Raw genomic sequence first — 27,385 nt, forward strand, 5'->3', positions numbered from 1 at the left:
ACAAACTAGTGGACACAAAATTGGATGTCAGACTGGAGGGAGAAAAGAGAAGAAGGCAGCCCATTAGGTTAGAAGACAACTTAATGAATAGTGTCATCAGATTCATGATCACTCAACAGAGGAATGCACAGTTAGAATAAACCTGAAAGAATATTTCATAAAGAGACCAAATGGTCACAACCAAGCTGGGGGGAAGGGAGGATCAGGATATTGAATTTGATGATCAGCCATGGTCAAAATGAATGGCGGAGCAGGCTCGAAGGGCCGAATACCCTACTCCTGCTTCTAGTTTCTATGTTCTATGTTTCTATGTCTGGCTTAATTATTTGGAAACAAATTTAAGGATGGTATTTTATTAATTTTTGACGTCAATAGATTAATATATTTATAGAAGACAAATTGAACATTAATTCCTGACTCTAATAAATGGCAGCACAATGACTAATTGGTTTAATGGAATAATAAGAATGCTGTTAAGGTCTTTAATAATAATTTTAATTTTTGAAGCTTAAACCTGGTAAAGGAATAATAGAATCATAGAGTCATAGAGGTTTACAGCATGGAAACAGGCCTTTCAGCCCAACTTGTCCATGCCACCCTTTTTTTAAGCCCCTGAACTAGTCCCAATTGCCCACGTTTGGTCCATATCCCTCTATACCCATCTTACCCATGTAACTGTCTAAATGCTTTTTAAAAGACAAAATTGTACCCGCCTCTACTACTACCTCTGGCAGCTTGTTCCAGATGCTCACCACCCTCTGTGTGAAAAAATTGCCCCTCTGGACCCTTTTGCATCTCTCCCCTTTCACCTTAAACCTATGCTCTCTAGTTTTAGACTCCCCTACCTTTGGGAGAAGATCTTGACTATCTAGCTGATCTATGCCTCTCATTATTTTAGAGATCTCTATAAGAGGTCTCTAAAATAATGAGGGGCATAGATCCTCAGCCTCCTACGCTCCAGGGAAAAAAGTCCCAGTCGATCCAGCCTCTCCTTATAACTCAAACCATCAAGTCCTGGTAGCATCCTAGTAAATCGTTTCTGCACTCTTTCTAATTTAATAATATCCTTTCTCTAATAGGGTGACCAGAACTGTACGCAGTAGTCCAAGTGTGGCCTTACCAATGTCTTGTACAGCTTCAACAAGACTTCCCAACTCCTGTATTCAATGTACTGACCAATGAAACCAGGCATGCTGAATGCCTTCTTCACCACTCTGTCCACCTGTGACTCCACTTTCAAGGAGCTATGAACATGTACCCCTAGATGTTTTTGTTCTATTACTCTCCCCAATGCCCTACCATTAACTGGGTAAGTCCTGCCTTGGTTTGATCTACCAAAATGCATCACCTCGCATTTATCTAAATTAAACTGCATCTGCCATTCATCAGCCCATTGGCCCAATTGATCAAGATCCCTCTGCAATCCTAGATAATCTTCTTCACTGTCCACTATGCCACCAATCCTGGTGTCATCTGCAAACTTACTAACCGTGCCTCCTACATTCTCATCCAAATCATTAATATAAATGACAAATAACAGTGGACCCAGCACCGATCCCTGAGGCACACCACTGGCCACAGGCCTCCAGTTTGAAAAACAACCCTCTACAACCACCTTTGGCTTCTGTCATCAAGCCAATTTTGTATCCATTTAGCTGCCTCACCCTGGATCCCGCAAGATTTAACCTTATGCAACAACCTGCCATGCGGTACCTTGTCAAAGGCCTTGCTAAAGTCCATGTAGACAACATCAACTGCACTGCCCTCATCTACCTTCTTGGTAACCCCTTTAAAAAACTCAATCAAATTTGTGAGACATGATTTTCCACTCACAAAGCCATGCTGACTGTCCTTAATCAGTCCTTGCGTCTCTAAATGCCTGTAGATCCTGTCTCTCAAAATAACTTCTAACAACTTACCCACTACAGATGTGAGGCCCACTAGCCTGTAGTTCCTAGGCTTTTCCCCACAGCCCTTTTTAAACAAAGGCACTACATTTGCCACCCTCCAATCTTCAGCCACCTCACCTGTGACTATTGATGATTCAAATATCTCTGCTAGGGGACCCACAATTTCCTCCCTAGCCTCCCACAACGTCCTGCGATGCACTTCATCTTGTCCCAGGAATTTTTCTACCTTGATGGGCTTTAAGACTTCCAGCACCTCCTTCTCTGTAATATGTACACTCCTCAAGACATCACTATTTATTTCCCCAAGTTCCCTAACATCCTTTCCCAAAAATAATGATACGGTTCAATGGAAAGATTATAATGTCAATGTGTTTAATGTTGAATAAATACAATTAATATTTTTTTAAAAGGTATAATCGAAGAACAAGTGTCTTGAGAAGGTTGTTGAAATCAGAGTGTCAGAGTAGAGTGGTTAAACAGCTACTGGTTGTTCCTGGAGCTACTGGCAAACAGGAAGCCCAATGTCAGAGGAGGAAATGTTACGTGTAGGGATATAGGATGGAGGAGATCACTAAAGTAGAGTGAACCACGGCCATGAAAGTTTTGAATTCAGTTTGTTTAGAGTGCACAGAGCTGGTGAAACTTGCAGAAGGTGGAAGCGCTGATACCAGAGTCCCAGACTAGCCACATCGACCCCAGCCGACTATGTCAAGGTCTGCAATACATAACAGACTACAAGATGAAGGCGCGTAAAATCGCTGGCTCCAACGCACCCCTCCCTGATGAGCTCAATGCATTCTATGCCCGTTTTAAGCAAGAGGTCAGCGAGAACATGCCCTCCACCCTGGAAGCCCTAAATGAACCTGTATCTGGGGTCACCATTGCAGATGTCAGAGCAGCTTTCTCAAAGGTCAACCCACGGAAAGTGACTGGCCCGGATGGGGTACCCGGACGAGCGCTCAGATCCTGTGTGGATCAGTTGGCAGGGGTATTCACAGACATCTTCAACCTCTCTTTACAACAATCTGAGGTCCCTATCTGCTTCAAGAAGATGACCATCATCCCGGTACCTAAGAGAAACCAAGCAGCGTGCCTGAATGACTATCGGCCGGTGGCTCTGACATCCATCATTATGAAATGCTTCAAAAGGCTAGTCATGGCACAAATCAATTCCAGCCTCCCAGACTGCCTGGATCCACTACAGTTTGCCTACCACCACAACAGGTCCACAGCAGACGCCATCTCCCTGGCCCTGCACTCAACCCTGGAATACCTAGATAATAAAGACACCTATGTCAGACTCCCATTTATTGACTACAGCTCAGCCTTCAACACCATTATTCCTACAAAACTCATCTCCAAACTCCGTGGCCTGGACCTCGGCTCCTCCCTCTGCGGCTGGATCCTGAACTTCCTAATTCACAGACCACAATCAGTAAGGATAGACAACAAAACCTCCTCCACGATCATCCTCAACACCAGTGCCCCACAAGGCTATGTTCTCAGCCCTCTACTATACGCCTTATACACCTTTGACTGTGTGGCCAAATTCCTCTCCAACTCGATTTTCAAGTTTGCTGACGACACCACCGTAGTGGGTCGGATCTCAAACAATGACGAGACAGAGTACAGGAATGAGATAGAGAATCTGGTGAACTGGTGTGGCGAAAATAATCTCCCTCAATGTCAACAAAACAGAGGAGATTGTCATCGACTTCAGGAAATATAGAGGAGAACATACCCCTGTCTACATCAACGGGGACAAAGTGAAAATGGTCGAGAGCTTCAAGTTTTTAGGTGTCCAGATCACTAACAACCTGTCCTGGTCCCCCCATGCCGACACTGTAGTTAAGAAAGTCCAACAACGCCTCTACTTCCTCAGAAGACTAAGGAAATTTGGCATGTCAGCTGCGACTCTCACCAACTTTTACAAATGCACCATAGAAAGCATTCTTTCTGGCTGTATCACAGCTTGGTATGGCTCCTGCTCTGCCCAAGACCGCAAGAAACTACAAAAGGTCGTGAATGTAGCCCAATCCATCACGCAAACCAGCCTCTCAAACATTGATTCTGCCTACACTTCCTGCTGCCTCAGCAAAGTAGCCAGCATAATTAAGGACCCTGTGCATCCTGGACATTCCCTCTTCTACCTTCTCCCGTTGGGAAAAATATACAAAAGTCTGAGGTCACGTACCAACTGACACAAGAACAACTTCTTCCCTGATGCTTTCAGACTTTTGAATGGACTTACCTTGCATTAAGTTGATCTTCCTCTACAACCCTAGCTATGGCTGTAACACTACATTCTGCACTCTCTCCTTTCCTTCTCTGTGAATGGTATGCTCTGTCTGTATGGCGTGCACGAAACAATACTTTTCACTGTAAGTTAATACATGTGACAATAATAAATCAAATCAAATCAATGGGGGCTCCCTGCAAATGAAAAGATGAGGCGCAGCATTTTGGATGAATTGGAGGTGGTGGATAATTGTTGCAGGGAGACTGGCTAGGAGAGCCTTAGAGAAGACAAGTCTTGGTGAAGACATGGAATGGAATGAAGAAAAGTAGGGGTGGAAACAGACAATTTCGCTGAAAGTGAAAGAAACTTGCCCTACTAACATAGCAGACATGGGAGCAGAGACAGGACACCAGATCAAAGATTCAGCAGCCTTTTAGCCTGAGGTTTCTCTGCAAGTCTACACCTTGACTTGCCAAATACTGTGACCACAGTGCCTGCATGTTCTCCCCGTGTCTGTGTGGGTTTCCTCCGGGTGCTCTGGTTTCTTCCCACAATCTTAAAGATGTGCTGGTTAGGTGCATTGGCCATGCTAAATTCTCCCTCAGTGTACCCAAGCAGGCGCCGGAGTGTGGCGACTAGGGGATTTTCACAATAACTTCATTGCAGTGTTAATGTAAGCCTACTTGTGACACTAATAAATAAACTTTAAACCGTTCAACAGCCTAGTACGAGAAAACTAAAGTAGTTATTCATCATTTTCTAACTTGTCCAACTGAACTTTACATCCACTAACATCATTAGACTCATCAATCCTGAAAAGATGAAGTTGAAGAAGCTCGTCAATGTGGAGGAATCAATGGAGAAATGGTGCTGGAGGAGGAAACACTAATGTCTTACTTGCAACTGAGTGAGATTTCCCTCATCTCATTAAGGATGTTAAATTAATCGTCCATTTGGTAAGTGCTATATCCCACCACTGATCACGGGCAGATTATACCAGGGAGGAAGATTTCACTTCATGTCCAGTAAAACACCGAAACTGGAGCATTTAATTTGAAACAGATCTATTTCAGAAAGAGCGCTGCATTATATATGAAACATCCTTTCCCGCTTAAGCTCCTCAAGCCCTTTTCAATTGCCCTTTAGTCATCTGGTGCTGTAGGACGGGCTTCCCACAGCCTGCACTCATCTCCTGTAAAACCCTCTGGATTTCACTTGACCAGCAACAAAGAAAGACCGATTTTTCACTCTACCTTCCTGACTACTGATTATCAGAGTAGAACAATGTGATGTCGAGTCAGTGTCAAACCAGCACACAAAAAACGATTATCAGCCTTGAGGTTGATGTTATGCCATAAGATTATTACATCAATATTGCATTTTTCATTATTCATTCCTCAAATCTGGTTTGACTGGTAAGATTGGTATTCATTGCCTTTCCCTTGTTATCCTTAAAAAGGCAGTGCTGGAATTCCTTGAACCACTAAGGACCATATGGTGAAGGTGCTCCAACAGTACGTTGAGCTGGGAAGTGCTAGGATTTTGCCCCAGTTGCCCAGTGTTGTAAACAGCCTTCAGAGTCACTTACCCTTTGCTCAGGTCACAAGCATGATATTTATTTTAAAAATGGGGTTAGTGTCACTCTTTATCTGCACTCAAAGATCCATGTTAGAATATAAAAGGATCTTTTAGCTCTTTCCACATTGTGCATCGTTTCCCAATCAAGGTTCTAAGTAGGTAGTCAGTCTCCATGCCTGTGCCGGCACTGCTGATGCAAGCCAAAACGCATTACTGCACAGGCATATCCTGTGGGGTGGCACAGCGGTTAGCACAGCTGCCTCACAGCACCAGGGACCCCGGTTCAATTCCAACCTCAGGTGACTGTCTGTGTGGAGTTTGCATGTTCTCCCCATGTCTGCGTGGGTTTCCTTTGGTTTCCTCCCACTGTCCAAAGATGTGCAGGTTAGGCTGATTGACCGTGCTAAATTGTTCCAGGGTGTGTGGGTTAGGGGGATTAGTGGAGCTAATGTGGGGTTACGGGGATAGGGCAGAGGTAGGATGCTCTGTCAGAGGGTTGATGCAGATTCCTTCTGTAGTGTAGGGATTCTATGAACAGTTAGTATACTTTCCCCTCCCCTCCCCTGCCCTTTACCAATGACAGGGTTAGGACAAGCAACCTCCTTGATACAGATTCCAATTTGTCTGGACAGCATTGCCTGATTTTAAAACAACTTTTAGAGTATGTGTTTACAGTTCCAAATAACACACAATTGTTGAATGTTAGCTAACCACCCCCCCACCCTTTAGGCTATTTTTGATGCTGACACATTTACTGGAAATCCTTGCGTGAGCACCAGTGACTACAAGAATGTATTGTCACTCCGCAGACTGATTGATCAATGGGCAATGATCCAAGGTGCAGCTCCTCCCACTTATTATGCCAGAAATGGAAACAGGTTCCCCGAAGATTAAATGCTTCTACTGGATTGTCAGGTAACCTTTCATTACTTCCTTTAATCCTGCATAATAACAGTGTCAGGGTGTCACTGATGCCCCATTACACAGGAAACAACCAGAAAAAAAGATTTGAATTTCCCTAAAGACCATCAGCACCATATTGACATGGATGAAACCACAATGTATTGATTTACCAAGTAAACATAGAAATCCTTTTGGAGAATTTCTATAAAGTGAATTAATCTGTTTCTTTACAAAACTGCATTCACTGAAGGGCCATTCTTCAGAAATAAGATTAAAATGCACAGTACATTTCCTGAATTGTGTTCAGAAGAATTGGACAGAAGAGTACATTTTGGACATAGGTGATGTGGCAAGATGTACAGACCTGTGTGTAATTAGTTTGCAAAGCCACTAATGCGTGATTTCATTTATAGTTCAATAAATTCACGGTGCTGTTTTGACATGCACCATTGACAGGGACAGAGGGAGAAAGTAGAGAATTTCCTATTCCAACAACATTACAATAACGTAAAATAGTGCAAAAGCAACAATTGTGTAAAATGAATAAACCATGGGTGGCACAGTGGTTATCACTGCTATCTCACAGCGCCAGGCACCTGGGTTCAATTCCGGCCTCGGGTCACTGTCTGCGTGGAATCTTCACATTCTCATCGTATCTGCATGGGTTTCCTCCAGGTTTCTCCCATATCTCAAAGATGTGCGGGTTCGGTTGATTTGCCATGCTAAATTGACCCTAGTGTCAAGGGGATTAGTAGGGTAAATGTGCGGGGTTATGAATGGGGCCTGGGTGATTGTGGTTGGTGCAGACTCGATGGGCCGAATGGCCTCCTTCTGCACTGTAGGGATTCTATGATGATTAATGAAATAGCAATTGTTGCCTATTCTGAGATTGAAACCTCTTGAAACCAGGATATTTCTCATATGTTTAATTTAGGACAATCCATGAAAATATCGGAGGTTGTTCTTATTTCTTCCTGTGGATCGAACTATGATAGGTACCTAGCCTGGATTGCACAAGGATTAAATTAACTTGTTGCAAACTGCTCAGAAACTATCAGCATAATGAGCTCAGACTAATTATAGAGGAACCACATATTTTATCCCAACAGTAGATAAACTCCACCGAGGTAGCTACTCACTGATTTTCCCTCGACAAACCCATGTTTTATCTCCATTCTGATAGTAACTGCATTGCTTCCCATTCAGCATTGGGAACAACATTCATTATATGTTTTCTACTTTCTGAATTAAGTTAGGCAAATGAATAGCCATGACGGTGACAGTATTTCATTACTCACCCAATCTGTGTTGGAATTACAGCCAGAGCTATAAGGAGTGCTAGTGTAGCAGTTGCAAAAGACATAGTAGCTAGTGCAAGTGAGCCAAAGCTTTTCCTTTTCCCTGAAACTGCATTGGGGCAGCACGGTGGCACAGTGGTTAGCACTGCTGCCTCACAGTGCCAAGGATCTGGGTTCGATCCCGGCTTGGGTCTATGCGGAGTCTGCACCTTCTCTGCGTGTCTGAGTGGGTTTACCTCCGGGTACTCCAGTTTCCTCCCACAGTCCAAACGACGTGCTGGTTAGGTGCAGCGTACCCTAACAGGTGGCAGAGTGTGGTGACTGGGGATTTTCACAGTAACTTCATTGCAGTGCTAATGCAAGCCTACTTGTGATACTAATAAATTAACTTTAAACATGGTTGAAGAAGTCTACAGAAAGACTATATTGAATCGTAGGCATTTTTATATTGTTGAACAGCTGGGATGATTTTGCTACGGCTTATACTGAAGTGCAATTTCTACATTGGATAAAAGCTTGTAGGTTCTTGATCTATCTGAAATAGCTGAGTTGCTCAACTGGTGACCAGAAAATTATGTTTCTAAATTCTATGCCAATGCTCATATTGCTGCAGGGAGTGGTATTAGGCTTTTAGAGCTATCCACAAACATGTCTTAGGTTCTCTCCTTAACTTTACCACATCTCCACAAAAAACAGCCCTACTATGGTAAAGTACAGACTACAATTGAGTCTAGTGTCACAACACCAGTTTAAAGTCCAACAGATTTATTTGGAATCACAAGCTTTCAGAGTGCTGCTCCTTCATCACTCACCTGATGAAGATGAAGCGCTCTGAAAGCTCATGATTCCAAATAAACCTGTTGGACTTTAAACTGGTGTTGTGAGACTTCTTACAGTGCCCACCCCAGTCCAACACCGGCATCTCCACATCATTACAATTGAGTCTGGTCTTGGAATTGTCTGAAAGGTTACAAAGAAATTGTTCCCTTCTCCAAGAATGTCACCTTGAATGGATGAAAATTCACACCGATGCATTTTTTGTTTCAGATGAATAGTCAAGGAATGGAATTCCTTGGAAAAGTAGCTACGATAAGTTAGCCACACTGCAGTGACAAGTATTGTGGTGGTATGTTGGAGTTTACTCAGGCAGTCTGAGTTGCTGGGGCAACGTGCACTTTTTACATGGATGTTATAGTCTGGAGCTATGGAGAGTGATGGTAGAGGCTCCAAGGTTTTTTCCATCACATGGCTGACCAGGAATTTATTTGGTTCTTACCATCTGTCATGATACTCAACCTGCTTTGTCATGTTATGAATACATCCTTGGCCATCAAGTCCAGGAGTGGAACTTGGACCTCGATCTTCTGAGGCAGGGACAATACCCGATGCACCTCACAACCTCCCCTATCAAAAATTAGAACACATTTTCATTTCAACTGCAGTATAGATCCCAGCTATGTTGCTACTGGACAGTCAGGTCCCAGAATAGCTCAATCTGGCTCAACAGATCCTAACTTTTATATTTTTTGTTTAGAAATGTGGATGAACAGAGTCATTGGCCTGCCAATCAACAAAAGATTTGAAAAATGTATTAAACAAGGAAAGATTAACTATCATACTCCTTTGTCCCAGCTCTACCTTCATTGATATAAACAAATTTGTAAAGTTAACACAAGTTAGAGAATCTGTATTATACTCTCATGTTCTCAGTACGTGCACAGTCCATGTAAATCAATAGGCAGAACGTGGTCAGACACACACTCTCTGAAACCAAGTGACAGATGCCAGCCAAAACAACTTCTGTGGATTTCTCATCAAATCCCCCCCAGACGCTTGTCATACAGTCAGCCAGCTAGTCTCACTGGAATTCTGGCTTCCACACAAGGGTTTCCAATCACAAATCTTAGAGAACACACTTTGAAATCTTCTCCCATGACTGGCGCTTTCTCTCAGATACCCTTCATCAAGCATCCACATCCAGAATTTCAACCTTTCCTTATAGTATTCCTCTATTCTGGGTTGCCACATGCATTCAAGCATCCACATAATCTCTCTGGTACTGAGCCACACAAACAGAACACTGTTGCTTTACAAGCTGTATAAGGTGGCACCAACTTTAGATTACTTCAGATGTCTGGCTTCTTGCTAGCCGACTTCACGAGGTCTGCACCTTGCAGCTCGGTCTTTAACTGGACACCTCTCTCTGTCCTTTTCTTTAACTTCAGCGAACAGTACCTTGTTCAGATTCTGATTCTTTCTTGCTTTGACTTCAGACTGCCTGGGACTCCATTTTTCATTCCCTGGTTTCTGACCGTTCTTTAGTTTCTGGGGCTTGCTTTCTGCCCCTTTATTCTCTTACCTGCATTGGCAGTTTATGTGAGGGCTGCTTTCTTCTCTGGTTTCCCTGGTTTCTGTGGCTATGATTCATCTTTCCTTCCCCCACCCTGCAGTATAAATATCTCCCACTTTCTATGCCTTTTATTTTTGACAAAAGGTCATCTGGACTCGAAACATCAGCTCTTTTCTCTCCTTACAGATGCTGCCAGACCTGCTGAGATTTTCCAGCATTTTCTCTTTTGGTTATAGACATATATGCACCTTTGTTTAGCAATAAGCTAACTGATGTTTTAACTTTCTCTTAGCACACAAGTGCAGATATAAATTAAGCTTCAACTTAAACTTATACCTCATTCCTAATACCCACAAAATACAAATATAAATTGTTTAAACTATCTATATTTCCTAACATTGGGAAGAATACAACTATATACCAGAAGATAGTCACTAAGAAGTAAAATAGGAAATTGAAAAAAAACTTATTTACACATGGAGTAGTGAGGGTGTGGAAGTCAGCACCACAGGGAGTAGTTGAGGGTAATAGCATCATTGCCTTTAAGGGGTAGTCATACAACCTTATGAGAGAGAATGGAGTAGAAGCTTCTGCTGATAGAGTCAGATGAGGAAGGATGGGAGGCTGACATGGGCAAGATGGGCCAAATGGCCTTCTGTGTTGTAACATTTCCATGGTTTGGATGGGCCAAATGGACTGTTTCTGTATATTCTACCTCACTCTGTAATACATAATCTGGATCATGTGATAACAGACAGGGGGAGTTGGAATTTATTTATTTTTAAAATTATTGTTACATCTTCATAATTGCTAATAGGCTTACGGAATAGGAGGGCTAATGTGCCTTTGGATAAAAAAATGGCATAAGGACAGAAAGCATGAAGTCATGATGGATGGCTATTTTTCAGACTGGAGAATGATAAGCATTAGTCTTCTGCAAGAGTCAGTGCGAGGACCACTGTTTTTGGCGATAAATTACTTAGATTTTGGAATACGGAGTAAAATTCACAAATTTGAGATGACGCCAGACTTTAAGGAGTGGCAAACAATGGGGATGATACGCATTCCCTACAAATCATAGATAAGACAGCAGAGAGGGCAGACAAGTGGCAGATTAAATTTAATATGGAGAAATGTACGGTGATGCATTTGACAGAAGGCGGAGGCAATACAGATGGGGGCAGTGCGGTGGCACAGTGGTTAGTACTGCTGTCTCACAGCGCCAGGGACCTGGGTTTGATTCCCAGCTTGGCTCACTGTCTGTGTGGAGTTTGCACATTCCCCCCCGTGTCTGCGTGGGTTTCCTCCGGGTGCTCCGGTTTCCTTCCACAGTCTGAAAGACGTGCTGGTTAGGTGCATTGACCCGAATAGGCACCAGAGTGTGACGACTAGGGGAATTTCACAGTAACTTCATTGCAGTGTTAATGTAAGCCTTACTTGTGACTAATAAATAAACTTTACTTTAGAAAGGTTGTAAGGAAAGTCCAGTAACTACAGACATGTTAGTTTAACATCAATGGTGGGTAAGAGAGAGCCGACAAGTGGCAGATTAAATTTAATACAGAGAAATGTAAAGTGATGCATTTGACAGAAGGGGAAGGCAATACGGACTTAATAGCACAATTCTAAAGAGTGTGCAGGAACAAAAGGACCTGGAGGTGAATGGAACTCCAGTGAAAGAGCTGCAGAGTGTGCAGATAACTGGCAAGAATGGTGTTAGTGCCATCTTTGAAGGTGGTAAGACATATTGAGAGAGCAGTTAGCAAAGCATAACTGCACAACTAAGATCTTGGGCTTCATAAAAAGAGGCATTCATACAAAAGCAGAGAGGTTATGCTGAACCTTTATAACGCTCTGGTTAGGCCCCAATTACAGTATTGCATCTATTCTGGTCACCGCACTTTGGAAAGGTTGTGAAGGTCCTTCAGACGGTGCAGAGGAGCTATACCAAAATGGCTCCAGGGATGGGGATTTTAGCTATGAGATTAGGTTTGAGACTCTTGGGTTGTTCACCTTGCAGCAAAGGAGATTGAAGGGAGGTTTGTTAAAAGGCTACAAGATTATCACTAGGTTAGATAAGGTAAACAAGGAAAAACTCTTCCCATCAGCCAATGGTACAAGGGCTAAGGGACAAGGTTTGGCAATTCTGGACAAAATATACAGAGGGAATGTGAGGAAGAATTTGTTTATGCGGCAAGTGGTAATGACGTGGAACTCGCCTGCCTCCGTGGCCACCTCCAAACTGCCTGCGGAGGTAGCAAATCCTACTCCATCTCCCCTACAGAGCACAAACTGTGTGACAAGGCCCTTCATATCGAGGTGGGGGCTCCCAAGTTGTGAAATTTCCCAACTCGAACTAACTACCTCGATCACAAAAATATCCTGCCCTTAATATCGAAAGTTGTTTTTGTCCTGGTACTTCCTCTTACGTCAGACTGCAGAAGAATGATGTCCATTAGACAGCTCCCCATGTTTATACTACTAAACCTGGCAGCAAAACCAGCTATTCATGGCTGCTCAGTTCTGTTGCCAGGTGAAAAGAGCCAGATTTAGCAGTGTAAACCAAGGCAGCCAACTCACAGACGTTGGTTTCCCTCAATATCCCAACTGAACAAGCACCCAAGTGGTCTGACCCTGTGTCCAGAATTGTACTTCCAAAAGTAGACAACTTAAAACAAAAATCATGTTTGAGGGATCTCTATGTGGCAATGCTGATTTGAAGAAAGTCGCACTACACAGACCTTTCAGCAACATTCTTCCCCTTGCCATGTAGAGTCATGGAATAACAGCACGGAACCAGGCCTTTCAGCCCAACCCATCCATGCCAACCAGGTTTCCTAAACTGAACTAGTCCCACTTGTCTGTGTTTTGCCAATATCATCTTTCATCAGGCAATGAGCAGCATTCTAGTTGGCAAAAACCATAGGGTTTTGCATGGCTCAAGAAAAAGCAGAAATAAGCTCATTGAGGTTTTAAAAGTATATTTATAACTTCAGCTAATACCAAGAGCGGCAGATTGTTTGTTGAGTTGCAGAATTCAAATGTAAAAAAACCCAGCTTTCATTAAGTAAAATGTAGTACAGGTATTTGCACCCGCTGTGGAGATTAGTGAACTCAGTATATTTTTAAAACTGGTTGCCTTTTAATACTGTAACCCCATACATTTAAGTAATCGTCAACCACATCAAATGTTGACCTCTGACGGAGAATTCATTCTCCAGGTTCCAGTAATATCGAGAAGAAATGAGCAATTGATTTTAAGGAAGTTAATTTCTGGACTAAAAATCTAATGGAACTGGATTACACACAGCTGTGGTGTAACTGCTTTGGGAGGGGTAGGAACTTAACCTTGTGATGATGCATGTATTAGAGGTGTGCTGTTTAATAGTGTTTTTGGAAAGTTGCTTTCACAGGTCATCAGGTAAGTTAATATAGGTGCACATTGAATGTAAAAATGTAATTTTAAAAGTTTTGGACAGGTTCAAAATTGAATATTTCTTTAAATAATATTGGACAAGCAAGTGAACAGCAAATGAAAGACTTTTGCTATTCACCTTGCCTCCAGTGGTATAGAGACCACTAGCTCGTCAGCAGAGATTTCCATGCTACTGGTGTCTGTTTGAAATCAGCGCCCTCTAAAGGGGATCTGTAGCACCTGTGGGCAGGAAAGCTGATCAACAGATTAGATTAGCAAGTCCTCGCTGAGACACATGCAAAGACAGGAAATATAAATTATGTTTAAAGAATTGAATAGGCAGCTAAATAAAAATTGGGGACATAGAAAGGGGATTAAGAAAGAGCCATTACATTGAAAACAGTTAAACGTTTTAAAAAGGTATTTCAGTTTTTGACTTTTGTAAAATTCTGAAATATTAATTTCATTCTGAGGGAATGAAATTCCACACTTGTAAAGTTGTATTTTCAGGGCCAGAGAGGCTGTTCAAGAATATATATGAATTACTACATCATTAAAAACTCAGTCACTCCTGATTCTATACACACTAACATTTCTGTTCGTCATTTAGTTAAAATATTGGGCAAACAGCCCAACTTCGCACCATCACATTGATCTCTGCACAGCTTTCACTGGATAAGACTTCAACAGCACAGAATATGGACAAGTAGGATATCAGTGACAGCAGCTTTCAGATTTCCTCATTTAACTGCATATGTGCTGGCTCTGAACTTCAATTGGGTGGCACAGTGGCATAATGGTTATCATTGCTGCCTCACAGCGCCAGGGACTGGGTTTGATTCCCAGATTGAGTCACTGCCTTTACTGAGTGTGCACGTTCTCCCTGTGTCTGCGTGGGTTTCCTCCGGGTGCTCTGGTTTCCTCCCACAGTCCAAAAGATGTGCTGGTTAGGTGCATTGTCCATGCTAAATTCTCCCTCAGTGTACCCGAACAGACGCCGGAGTGTGGCGACTAGGGGATTTTCACAGTAACTTCATTGCAGTGTTAGTGTAAGCCTACTTGTGACACTAATAAATAAACTTTAAATAAATGTGTGGATTCCGAAATTCATGTCAATTCACCCTGCAATGCAGACTGCCGGCTTTTATTCATTCATCAAATTCCAGTCCATTCATTTATTGTGGGCTCTCAAGAAAAGTTACTCTGTGCATGCCAATATGTTAATAACACCCCTGCACTGATGCATTTCTGTTTATTAGGATGCTCATCGATATGTATAGATTATATGAATGTACACATGTCGCAGAATCAACATTGATGAAATGGAAAGGACAGGGTGAGGCAGCGAATAGCTTTCTTTTCATACAGCCTGATACATATGGGATTTGGATAAGGCTTGCTCTCAATTTGAAGGGGCTGTACAAACAAGCCCGTTCGCTCTGTTTGGATTTCAATTTAAGTTACAAATAGGCACATCTGGTTTGGCTGAATTAGAACAGAAATCATTTTTCCTCTGAAATGAATCATACAACATGAAACTAGGTTACCACAAACCACACTGCTCTTAACTTTGTATATGCCTTTCTGTCTCTAAGTTTATGTGCGCATGCTGCAGCTGGTGGAACTTCCGTTGACAGAGCTGGAATAGCGCATTGCACCAATTCATGCTACAAGTTTGATGCTAATACTGTGTCAATTTGGGTGCTGAAAAACATCCTAAATACAAAGGGTGGGATTTCCAAGACCCTCCGTGGGGCATGTTTTCCAGTGGCGGAGGCAGTTCGCCATCAGACATTGGTGGGATCTTCGAGTCCTGCCGATGTCTACGGTGTTTTCCGTGGCTCACCCACTCCGCCGCGGGGGGAAAGCGTCCACCAGCCGGAAGGGCTGGAAAATCCCTGCCCATAGAATTACCTCAAGCAGATGGGCAGAGAACAGTGGTTAGCACTGCTGTCTCACAGCGCCAGGGACCCAGGTTCAATTCTGGCATCAGATGACTGTCTGTGTGGAGTTTGCGCATTCTCCCCGTGTCTGCGTGGGTTTCCTCTGGGTGCTGCGGTTTCCTTCCACAGTCCAAAGATGTGCAGGTTAGGAGGATTGGCCATGCTAAATTGCCCCTTAGTGTCCCAAGATGTGTAGGTTAGATGAATTAGCCATGGTAATTGCCCCTTAGCATCAGGGAGACTAGCAGGGTAAATGCACAGGGTTATGTGGATAGGGCCAGGGTGTGATTGTTAATGGTGCAGGCTTGATGGGCTGAATGGCCTCCTTCTGCACTATATGTATGTATGTATGCAAATGTGTGAGCTTATGGGAATAGGGCAAAGGAAAGGGCCTGGGTAAGATACTCTGTTAGAGAGTCATTGCAGAATCTTTTGAGAATGCAAGCAGCATTAAATATAGAACACTGGATTTATTAAAATGTTAAAAGTACAAATTGTTGGCACTGAACATTATTATTCCAATATGATGTGCCATGAAGCAGGAAGCATTATGAGTTTTACAATATGGGAGCCTATCCAATACTTTCTCTCCCGAGCTCAACAAAGATGTTCAAAGGAAAGACTTTGCTCCAATGAACTGAAACATGGCCTGATGAACAAAGTGGCTTGGAGTTACTCAACTGTCAAGCATGTTTGTGACATGCTTAGGGAAGGAGCCTCGTACCTCAACTCACGGTGAGTTGCTGCAGTGCAACCTGGAGATAGTGGTGGAGGCAGTGAATGTTGAAGGTATTGGATTGGTTGCCAATCAAGCGGGGTTGCTTTATCCAGGGTGATGTTGAGCTTTTTGAGTGGTGTTGGAGCTGCACTCATCCTAGCAAAGTAGCGAGTGTTCCATCATACTCCTGACTTGTCTCTTGTAAATGGTGGACAGGCCTTGGGGGGTCAGGAGGTAGGTTACACACCACAGGATTCCTATTCTCTGACCGCTGTTGTAGCCACATTACTTATGTAAGCTACAACACAGGACTGTTGTTTGCCAAACAAAATAAGCAGCAAGAGCCATGTGATTGCACAACCAATGGATCAGGTCTAAGCTCTGAGTCATGCCACATTCAGCAGTGAATGGTGGGGACAAGTAACTGGAGGAGGAGACTTCACAAATATCCCCATCCTCAATGATGGAGGAGCCCAGCACATCAGTGCAAAATATGAGGCTGAAGCATTTGCAACAATCTTCAGCCAGAAGTACTGAATGGATGATCCACCTCGCCTCCTTCGGCAGTCCCCAACATCAGAGATGTCACTTTTCATCCAATTCGATTCACTCCATATGATATCAAGTAATGGCTGAAGGCCATAGATCTGTAAAGGCAATGGGCCCTGACAATGATCTGGCAATTGTACTGAGGCACATTGCACCAGAACTTGCCATGCCCCTAGTCAAGCTGTTTCAGTATAGTTGCAACACTGGCATCAACCTGGCAAAGTGGAAAATTGCCAAGGTATGTCCTGTACACAAGAAGTAGGTCAAATTCAACCCGGCCAATTACCACAGCATCAATCTACTCCTGATCATCAGTCTTACTGATGCTCAATTTGCGTTCCACCAGAGCCATTCAGCTCTTGGCCTCATTACAGCTTAAACATGGTCAGAAGAACTCCAGAGAGTGAGAGTCAAGGCTGCATTTGAATGTGGCATCAAGGAGCCCTGGCATCACTGGTATCAATGGGAATCAGGGGAAAATTCTACATTGATTGGAATCACACCAAGGAAGAAGGAATATGGTAGTGGTGGTTGGAGGTCAATCATTTCACTTCCAGGGCATCACTGCAGGAGCTCCTCGGGATAGTGTCCTAGGTCCAACCATCTTCAGCTGCTTTATCATTGACCTTCCATCGTAAGGTCAGAAGTGGGGATGTTTGCTGATGATTGCACAGTGTTCAGCACCATTTGAGCCTCCTCAGATACGAATGCAGTCCATGTCCAAATGCTACAAGACCTGAACAGTATCCAGGCTTGGGCTGGCAAGTGGCAAGTTACATTCATGCCGCATAAATGCCAGGCAATGACCATCTCCAACAAGAGAGAATTTAACCATTGCCCCTTGACATTCAATGATATTGCCATCGCTGAATCCCCCACTATTAACATCTTGCGAGTTACCATTGACCAGAAACTTAATGTGACCACCCTTAAAATACTGTGCGATCAAGAGCAGGATAGAGGCTTGGAATCCTGTGATGAGTGACTCACCTCCTGACTCCCCAAAGCCTGTCCAAAAATCTATAAGGCACAAGTCTTGGTGGAATATTCTCCACTTGCCTGGATGAGTGCAGCTCCAACAACACTCTAGAAGCTTGACATCATTCAAGACAAAGAAGCCAGCTTGATTGGCACCCCATCCACAAACATTCACTCCTTCCACCACTGGTACACAATAACAGTAATGTGTACCATCTACAAGATGCACTGCAGCAATGCACCAAGGCTCCTTAGAAAGCACCTTCCAAACCTACGACCACTTCCATCTAGAAGGACAAGGGCAGCAGACACATCGGAACACCACCACCTGGACGTTCCCATCTAAGCTACTTATCATTATGACTTGGAAATATATTGCTGTTCCTTCACTGTCACTGGGCCAAAATCCTGAAATTCTCTCCCTAATAGTACAATGAATGTACATAAACCACATAACTGCAGCATTTCAAAAAGGCAGCTCACCACCATCTTCTCATGGGCAACGAGGGATAGGCAGTAAATTCTGGTCTAGCGAGCGAAGCTCTTGAATGAATAAAAGAAATACATATGTATAGCTGGTCCTGTTTAATTTCTGATCAATGGTAACACCCAGGATGTGGATAGTTGGGTATGCAGCAATGGAAATGCCATTGAATATCATAGAGTCATGGAAGTCATAGAATCCTACAGTGCAGAAAGAGAAGTCATAGAATCCTACAGTGCAGAAAGAGGCCATTTGGCCCATCGAGTCTGCACCGACCACAATCCCACCCAGACCCTATCCCCATATCCCTACATATTTACCCACTAATCCCTCTAACCTATGCATCCCGGACACTAAGGGGCAATTTAGAATGGCCAATCAACCTAGCCCGCACATCTGTGGACTGTGGGAGGAAATCGGAGCACCCGGAGGAAACCCACGCAGACACAGAGAGAACGTGCAAACTCCACACAGACAGTGACCCGAGCCGAGATTCGAACCCAGGTCCCTGGAGCTGTGAAGCAGCAGTGCTAACCACTGTGCTACCGTGAGATAGTTGGATTCTCTTTTGTTGGAGATGGTCATTATCTGGCACTTTTGTCACACAAATGTTACTTGCCACTTATCAACCCAAGCCTGAATGTTGTCTAAATTTTGTTATATATGCTTCAGTATCTGACCCATTGCAAATTGTGCTGATCAGTGTGCTCACGGCTGACATTATGACAAAAGGACGGTCATTGATGAAGCAGTTGAAAATGTTTGGACCTAGGACGCTACCCTGAGGCACTCCTGCAGTGATGTCCTGGAACTGAGATCATTGATCTCCAACAACCACAATTACCTTCCTTTGTGCTAAGTATTACTCAAACTACTGTATGGTTTACTCCCTGATTACGATTAACTCCAGTTTTGCTAGGACTCCTCGATGTCACACTTGGCCAAATACTGGCTTCATGTCAAACACTGTCACTCTCATCTCACATCTTGAGGTCAGTTATTTTATCTGTGTTTAGAATGCGGTCAGGAGCTGAGTGATCCTGACAGAACCCAAATTGAGCCATCAGTGAATAGGTTATTGCTAAGTAAGTGCCACTTGGTAGCACTGTTGATGACCCCCCTGCCATCACTTTGCTGATGATCAGGAGTAGACTGATGGGGCAGTAATTAGCTGGTTTGGATTTGTCCTGGTTTCTTTGGATAGGACAGATCTGGGCAATTTCCCACATTTCTGGATAGATGACAGCGCTGTCGAAGTGATTTCCACTCCATCTGACGAAGGAGCAGCGCTCCGAAAGCTAATGGTATTTGCTACCAAATAAACCTGTTGGACTTTAACCTGGTGTTGTTAAAACTCTTACAGCGCTGTAGCTGCACAGGAACAGCTTGGCCAAGGATACAATTACTTCTGGAGCACAAGTCTTCAGTACTATTGCCGGAATATTGTCAGGGCCCAAGGCCTTTCAAAAATCAGTGCCTTTAGCTGTTTCATGACATCACGTGGAGTGAATCAAATTCCCTAAAGACTGAAGTCTATGATGCTCGGGACCTCAGGAGGAGGCTAAGATAGATCATCCACTTTGCACTTCTGATTGAAGATGGTTGCAAATGCTTCTGGGGTAGGAAGGAAGATAGGTGGGTCGATCAATCAAAGATGATCTTGTACAACTCCTCGTGACTGACTCGAAAAAGGCATTCTCCTTGTTTGGGGGACAGATTGACATTTGGCGAATACCCAAAGATCAGAAGCAAATTATCTATAACTTTAAAATGGAAAAATAAACCTGAAGCATACTCACATTAAGAGGCATTGAAGAGGCATCTGAATGGGTACATGAATAGGGAGCGACTAGAAGGATACGGATCAAGTAAGGGCAGAAGGTTTTTTTTAGTTTAGTTAGGGTATTATGATCGACACAGGCTTGGAGGGCCAAGGGGCTGTTCCTGTGCTGTACTTTTCTTTGTTCTTTGTTCACATTGTTCATTGTATTATATTTGCATCAAAAATGGCAGGAGATCACTTTACAGATCAAATTATTATATTATCGGTTACTGGGTGTACTTGGAAATAGCCTTGGCATTGGTCAAAGTCAGTTGATTAGGTTGTTTTAGATATAAGTCAGTTTGGAGAAAGACTTCACAGAGCTAACCAGATATTAAAACCTGTGCCCACATTGTGACAGATTAAATCAAATGAAAAATGTTGACACCACAATTTACAAGGTGTGAATGTTGGTGGAAAAGCATGATAACGGGAAGTAAAATCTCTGGTCAGGAAGTTTGTACCCTGTACAAAAGTTTGAATAGGGATAGCAATGGATTTTCAAGAGTGTTGCACATGGAGAATCAACAACATGTGAGTCAAGGTTAATGAGCAATGGATAACTGAATCAGAATGTGCAGCCCGATTTCAATCCTCATTATAAAGTCACACATTTTGTCCTTAGTCGTGTAAAATTGAATTGTTATATTATTTATAGTTCGATCACAAAACTTACGACGATTTACAAAGTAGCAAAGTAGATTTGGTTGGAGCATACTGCACAGGCTAAGGAGCAAGGGGACATAGACCTGAGGAAGTACAGTACCACTTCTAATGGCAGGGTGAAGCTACAGTATGACAAATTTGTATCATCAGCTATCAGTGCAAATGTTCATCAGAAGTTATTGGAAAATGTGGGTGCAGAGTACGGCATTGGAAAGTAGCATTTTATAGACAGGAAGTGTGTGCAGACATATTATTTCAATACATTACAAAAAGATTTTTAAAAACATTGAATTACTTCAGAGAATTATAGAAATTTACAGCACTGAAGGAGGCCATTCAATCATGCCTTTGAGCGTGTTATCCAAATATTCCCACTCCCCTGTGCTTTCACTACAGTCCTGCTCCTTTATAAGGTTATATTCAATTACCTTTTGAAAGTTATTACTGAATCTGTTTCCATTATTCTTTCAGACAGTGCAGAGCATAACTGTTTGCCGCATTCAAATCTTCTTATTTCCCTTCTAGATGTTTTGTTGATTACTTTAAACACTTGTCCTTTGGTTACCAACCCTCCTACGAATGTCTCTTAAAATAAGTCTTCTAACCCCTTCCTATTCTTGACAACCAACTCCAACTCAGATTCATGCTAATAATTCTGGTATTGCTGCAAACAAAACTGTCTTTGAAGGTTAACTATGGAGAACGTTTCATAAAATAAGTGAAAGCAATGCCAGGGATGTAGCAAACATGGGATCTAATTTATGTTCCATATTCACTCATTACCAAACCCAAGCGGATCACTCTTTCCTCTTCTTTTATCAAACTTTTTTAAAAAATCAAATTCACTAAGACCTATACTAACTACTCCTGAACAGAAACTGCTTGGTTGAGGGCTTCATGTCATTTGTACAAGTTGCAAACATCAAGTTTAAGTTTATTTATCAGTGTCACAAGTAGGCTTACATTAATACTGCAATGAAGTTACTGTGAAAATCCCCTAGTCACCACACTCCAGCACCTGTTCTGGTACACTGTTGGAGAATTTAGCATGACCAATACACCTAACCAACACATCTTACAGACAGTGGGTGGAAACTGGAGCACCCAGAGGAAACACGCAGAAACGGGGAAAACAAGCAGACTTTGCACCGACGATGACCCAAGCCGGGAATCGAACCCGAGTCCCTGGTGCTGTGAGGCAGCACTGTGCTGTCCTAAAGATCACATTGACTGATTCAGGTCTGTGCAAAACTTATTACTTGGCTTTCAAATGGGTCACACCATTTAAAAAATATACAGCTCTTGAATAAGAATGTATTTAATGATAATGTTGGTTTTTTAAATAAAACTTCTGATTTTATTCCATCTGCAGCAAATTCATTTAATTTAAAAATTGCAAAAATCCTACAAAGAACATTATTACTTCAAAACTAATGAGTTCATTGAAAACAATTGAAACCCTAAAAATAATGGTAACTGGTTTGATTTGAAGCATTTAGAGAAAGATTCCGTAAAGTTATTTCTTGGTTGCTTTGTAAAGTTCTTTCAACAAGAATAATGTCAGCTCTTGGGTTTGAACCAGAGATCTTGCAATTCCAACTTTAACTTTAGAGGATTTTCACAGTAACTTCATTGCAGTGTTAATGTAAGCCTACTTGTGACACTAATAAATAAACTTAAACTCCATCTAGCAAAATCATTAGCTCCTATTAGCTTGACGGTGAAATAGAGATGGGCTCTTTCTTTCACTTTCCTGACATATTTGACATTTGAGGCAGAGGGATCTTATGAGATTCTTCAGCAAGCTCCCATCAGAACCTATGTTGAAGTGTAAGTTTCAGTTCTGGAAAGAAAGGGAAGGAGATGGCATGAAAGATGTAACAAGACCATTTGTCTTTGAAACCTTTTAGTCTTTTATCTGATGCTCTGTCTCCCAGTCTAACCTTTTCACTTGACTGAATTCAGACTTTATCAAGTACAAGGGTTCGATTTTTAATTCATGGTTGGGAACCTGACTCCCTGATAATTTCAGGGATTGATCCTGGATTGCAAGTGCATCATGATGCTATCGTCAAATATAAAAGCTCTAGTTGGGTAGGAGATTAGTTCAATGCCCAATTAGTGGGGCATTACTAGGAGGCAGGGCACGATAGACAAAGGCAGATGGCAGGTATCATGGAGCCTGATGCTGCATTGCAGAAGAGAGGTCAGGACATCAGAGGGCCAATAGTTCACTTTGAAATTTCACCATGGTCCCAGAGGTGTGGGGACATGAACACTTCGTCTGAGAGTGCTTTTTCCAGGCACGCCAACTCACCTACTCCACCCCACAGACGATTGGAAATCCTGGCTCAAATCTCAGAACAAGACTAGCCCTTATACAGCCTTGAGCAGATTCATAAACAATACCATACTTAATAAAACCCAAACACAATGTCAATTTTTCAGAGAAGGTCAGATCTTAAATGTACTTGTAATTTGTGTCCATGTACACATATTTTTGGCTCTTAATTTCAATCTGGATATATGACTCCACATAATTAATGAAAAGTAGTTATGTCAAATAACAAAAAATTTTCGTAATATTTGATCTTTCTGGGCAAAAATGGACATTTGCAACACAATTAATATGGAAAATATCAAGTTGTATGTAGTTTTCTTCAATATCAAAATTAGTAACGACTTTTAAGAAGTAACTAAAAAGTATCATGCTTAATAAATTATTCACATCCATAAAGAATATGTTTGGGCACTAACAGATCAATAAAATATTAGTTTCACAAAGATATTCACATGGATTTATGTGGGTGGCACAGTAGCTAGCACTGCTGCCTCACAGCGTCAGGGACCCGGGTTCAATTCCAGCCTCGGGTGACTGTGAAGTTTGCACATTCTCCCCGTGTCTGCGTGGGTTTCCTGTGCATGCTCCGGTTTCCTCCCACAGTCCAAAGATGTGCAGGGTAGGTTAATTGGCCAAGGTAAATTGCCTCTTAGTGTCAGGGAGATTAGCAGGGTAAATACATGGGACTACAGGAATAGGGCCCGAGTGGGGTTGTTGTAGGTGCAGGCTTGATAGGCCAAATGGCCTCCTTCTGCACTGCAGGGTTCTATGACTAAGAACCAGATGTGGCAAATTGCATTATGGCAAAACAATATGGTTGCTGGTATTTGTATACAAATCACTAGTCAGCTTGAACTTTTCACCTTTTATTCAATAAACTAAAGAAATTCTTCACCAGTCATATGGTTACACTTTCCATATTGTGATCACGGACATTTAAATGGTGAGTTTGCATTAAGGAATTTCTTTTTATTTTGCCCTCAATTCATTATTTGTCGATGTTTTTGATTAAATAGTTGGTGCTGGTGACATCATCAATCCAGTGTGTTGGAGGAGTTGGGAAACTCGGTGTTGTCAGGGCCTGAATTCACTTTAGTAAATGCAATCATTGACTGGGGAACCTCCAAAAGTGATGTGTGAATTCAGTTTGAACAGTAAACTCCCTTATGTCCAGTGATAAGAAACAACTCCCCTCCTAATATTAATCACCCGTAACGGTTGAATCCCTAACTGGAAAGTTCCCCTCTATTCTACGAAAAAAAGCCTCAGTATGTCAAATAAAACGACGGAGTTTACTGTTAAGCTTCTCTCTTTGGGGTGTTTTGGAAGTTGGAGACAACAGTTGTATAAAACGCAGATGAACCCCAATTGCTGTTACTCTGAAGAAGACTCCAGAACATTTTTTTGTTTTAATCCAGCCACAATAATTCACTGAGAACTATCGTACCAGAAATCAAACAAGAGGAACACTTTCTCGTTCTCTAAAATGGAAAAATGGACACATTCAAATCATTCGATAACTTGTATTTCAAAAATAAAAAGATCTAGGGAAGTGAATGGCGACAGAGACACTGGTCACCTTGTAGGAATGGAGTGCGAGTTGTTAAAACCAGAGTCTTGCAGTAAAAACATTATATGACTTACAGCATGATGATGACACATAGCCCTCTAACTATTAAAGGTCTCTGCTGTGTAAAGCAGCGGTGAGCCCGAGGGCGAGGAAACTTACGATCCTGCTGCAAATGTCTCATTGAGGTCTCAATAAAAGTGTCTGGGAATGACGGGTGTTGTGTGAATGAGTGAGTCAGTGAGTGAGTGGGGAGCTGTATTCATTACCCCTCCCTCCCCAAACCTATCTCTACCAAGTTACTTAGTTAGCAGTTTGTTTTTTTTAAATTTCGGATCAGTGGGAATATTTCCACTGAAATCTATTACTGCAGCCTTCACTCTACCCACACCCAGGCCTTAAGTGCTCCAAGGATTATAAATGAGCACAGGCTTACTAAAGAGTTGTTACGATATATTCCACCGATGAGGCGTTATTTGAAGGGATGAATAATATCCTCAGAGAAAACTCAAGCATATTAGGAAATTATTTTCATACAACAAGTGAAAAAATTGCGAGCAGCAAGTTACAACTAAATACTGTCACCCAAGTTGAATTGGAAGTTATGCAGTGACAATAGGGGATTTTCATTGACATTACAATGAAGTAACTTCATTGCAGTGTTAATGTAAGCCTACTTGTGACAATGATAAATAAAAACTTTTTTAAAAAATGATTATTACATAGGGAATGTTTACTCGCCGTGTGCTCTGCAGCAACATTTTAAGTTTTATATAAAGACATCCTTTACTGTGGCAGCTAATTGATGAGGAAAGCCCGAGCAGGAACTTTGAATCAACAAGTGAGTGTTAATGATAAAGTGTCCTGGGTGTAGGTGTTATTAGTGTCTGCCCAACCCCTGCCCTCCCCAAGTTCCTGTACCTGTACCAGCGCAATCCCTCGTCGTAGTGTCTGTCGAAGAAATGCGGTTCTGCCCCCACCGCCCTGACATCGGGATGGACACGGACGAATTCGAGCAGAGCCCGGGTGCCTCCTTTCTTTACCCCGATGATGATGGCTTGCGGCAGCTTCCTGGAGCCGTCCCCGCTGAAGCTCAGGGTGCTGGACGGGTTCCCCGCCGAGGAGGAGCTGGCGGCGGCGGTGTCCCCTCGCTGGTTGAGCTTGAAGGACTGGAACTGCAGCCGGAGGTCTCGGAGGTAGTGTCCCGGGAGCTGCGGCGGCCAGTAGCCCCCCTGCGCCTGTAGCCTGTGCAGGAGCCTCTTCCTGCGGAGCGCCCGCCAGTCCTCCAGCTCCGCCGCCAGGTAGCTGCCTTCTCCGGAGACGCGGAGCGGGCTGGGCACTGGGTGACACAGATCCGACAGATAATACAACAGGTACAGGGACATCAGCAGCGCACACATCATGACCACAATTTTCCGGTAGACCTTGGTGGGCAGAGCGTCCGAAAAGACTGTGCTATGTGCCATAACGTGTAGCAGTCCCCGGCACAAGAGAATGCCATTACTAGGCAGCAGCCATGTAACAGCTTAACAGAAAGATTTTATTAGGTGTGTGTGTGATCCTCCCGTGAATGTGTTTGAGTCTGATTTGTGGATTAAATTGGATGCCACTCTTTCTCCCAGTGTTTTATTCTGGGGGTGGGAAGGGGTTTTATATCCTTCTAGTTTCTAACTCCAGTCGCCCGCCACTCACTGACTTTCTGCTGCATTACTTTCCCAGTCAGCTCCCCTGTGTTGTCACAGCGCATTTCATTCCCTGTCTGATTCATCCCCCAGTTCCCAGCCACAGTCCCGAGCACATCACTGGAGCAAACTTCCCCTGTGTGTGTGTGAATGATGGACAGAGACCTGGCCAATCACAACCTCTGCCCCGCCCCCTCTCCCGCTCTTCTCCAATGGGAAGGCTCCCTGAAGCTCTCGCCCTATCAGAGTGCCAGAGGGGGCGGGGGCTTTGAAATATTGCCCAGAGGCGGGGCCAGGGAGTGGGTGGAGGGAACTCTCCCTGTTCCTCACCCTCACTCACTCACTGCCTCTCAATCAATCACTCAGTCCCCTCGCTTTCACTCACTCACTCCTTCTCACCCTCACTCTGTCCCTTTCACTCACTTTCACCCTCAGTCCTTCTAACTCACTCTCTTCCTCTCACTCCCTCCCTCTCACTCACTTCTTCCCTATTACCATCAAACTTTTGAATGGACCTACCTCACATTAAGTTGATCTTTCTCTACACCCTAGCTCTGACTGTAACACCACATTCTGCATCCTGTCCTTTCCTTCTCTATGAATGGAATGCTTTGTCTGTATAGTTGATTTGATTTATTATTTCACATGTATTAAGATACAGTGAAAAGTATTGTTTCTTGTGCACTATACAGACAAAGCATACCGTTCATAGAGAAGGAAAGGAGAGCGCAGAATGTTGTGTTACAGTCATAGCTAGGGTGTAGAGAAAGATTAACTTAATGCAAGGTAAGTCCATTCAAAAGTCTGAAGGCAGCAGGGATGAAGTTGTTCTTGAGTCGGTTGGTAGGTGACCTCAGACTTTTGTATATAGTGCACAAGAAACAATATTTTTCACGTGATACACGTGACAATAATAAATCAAATCACTCACTCCCTCTCACC

At 43.0% G+C, this 27,385-nt stretch overlaps 1 protein-coding gene across 1 annotated transcript in view; it reads right to left on the minus strand.

The window, feature by feature from the left end:
* Window positions 1–26,587, minus strand: part of LOC144501951 (heparan sulfate glucosamine 3-O-sulfotransferase 3A1-like) — a 146,103-nt gene extending 119,516 nt beyond the window's left edge. Inside the window, exon 1 of the mRNA XM_078225980.1 lies at window positions 25,683–26,587. Coding sequence (XP_078082106.1) covers window positions 25,683–26,227 — 545 coding nt within the window. The 5' untranslated portion in view covers window positions 26,228–26,587. The remainder of the gene's footprint in view (window positions 1–25,682) is intronic.
* Between the last annotated feature and the right edge of the window lie 798 nt (window positions 26,588–27,385).

Source organism: Mustelus asterias, chromosome 12 (assembly GCF_964213995.1).
Source record: "Mustelus asterias chromosome 12, sMusAst1.hap1.1, whole genome shotgun sequence".
NCBI lineage: Eukaryota > Metazoa > Chordata > Chondrichthyes > Carcharhiniformes > Triakidae > Mustelus > Mustelus asterias.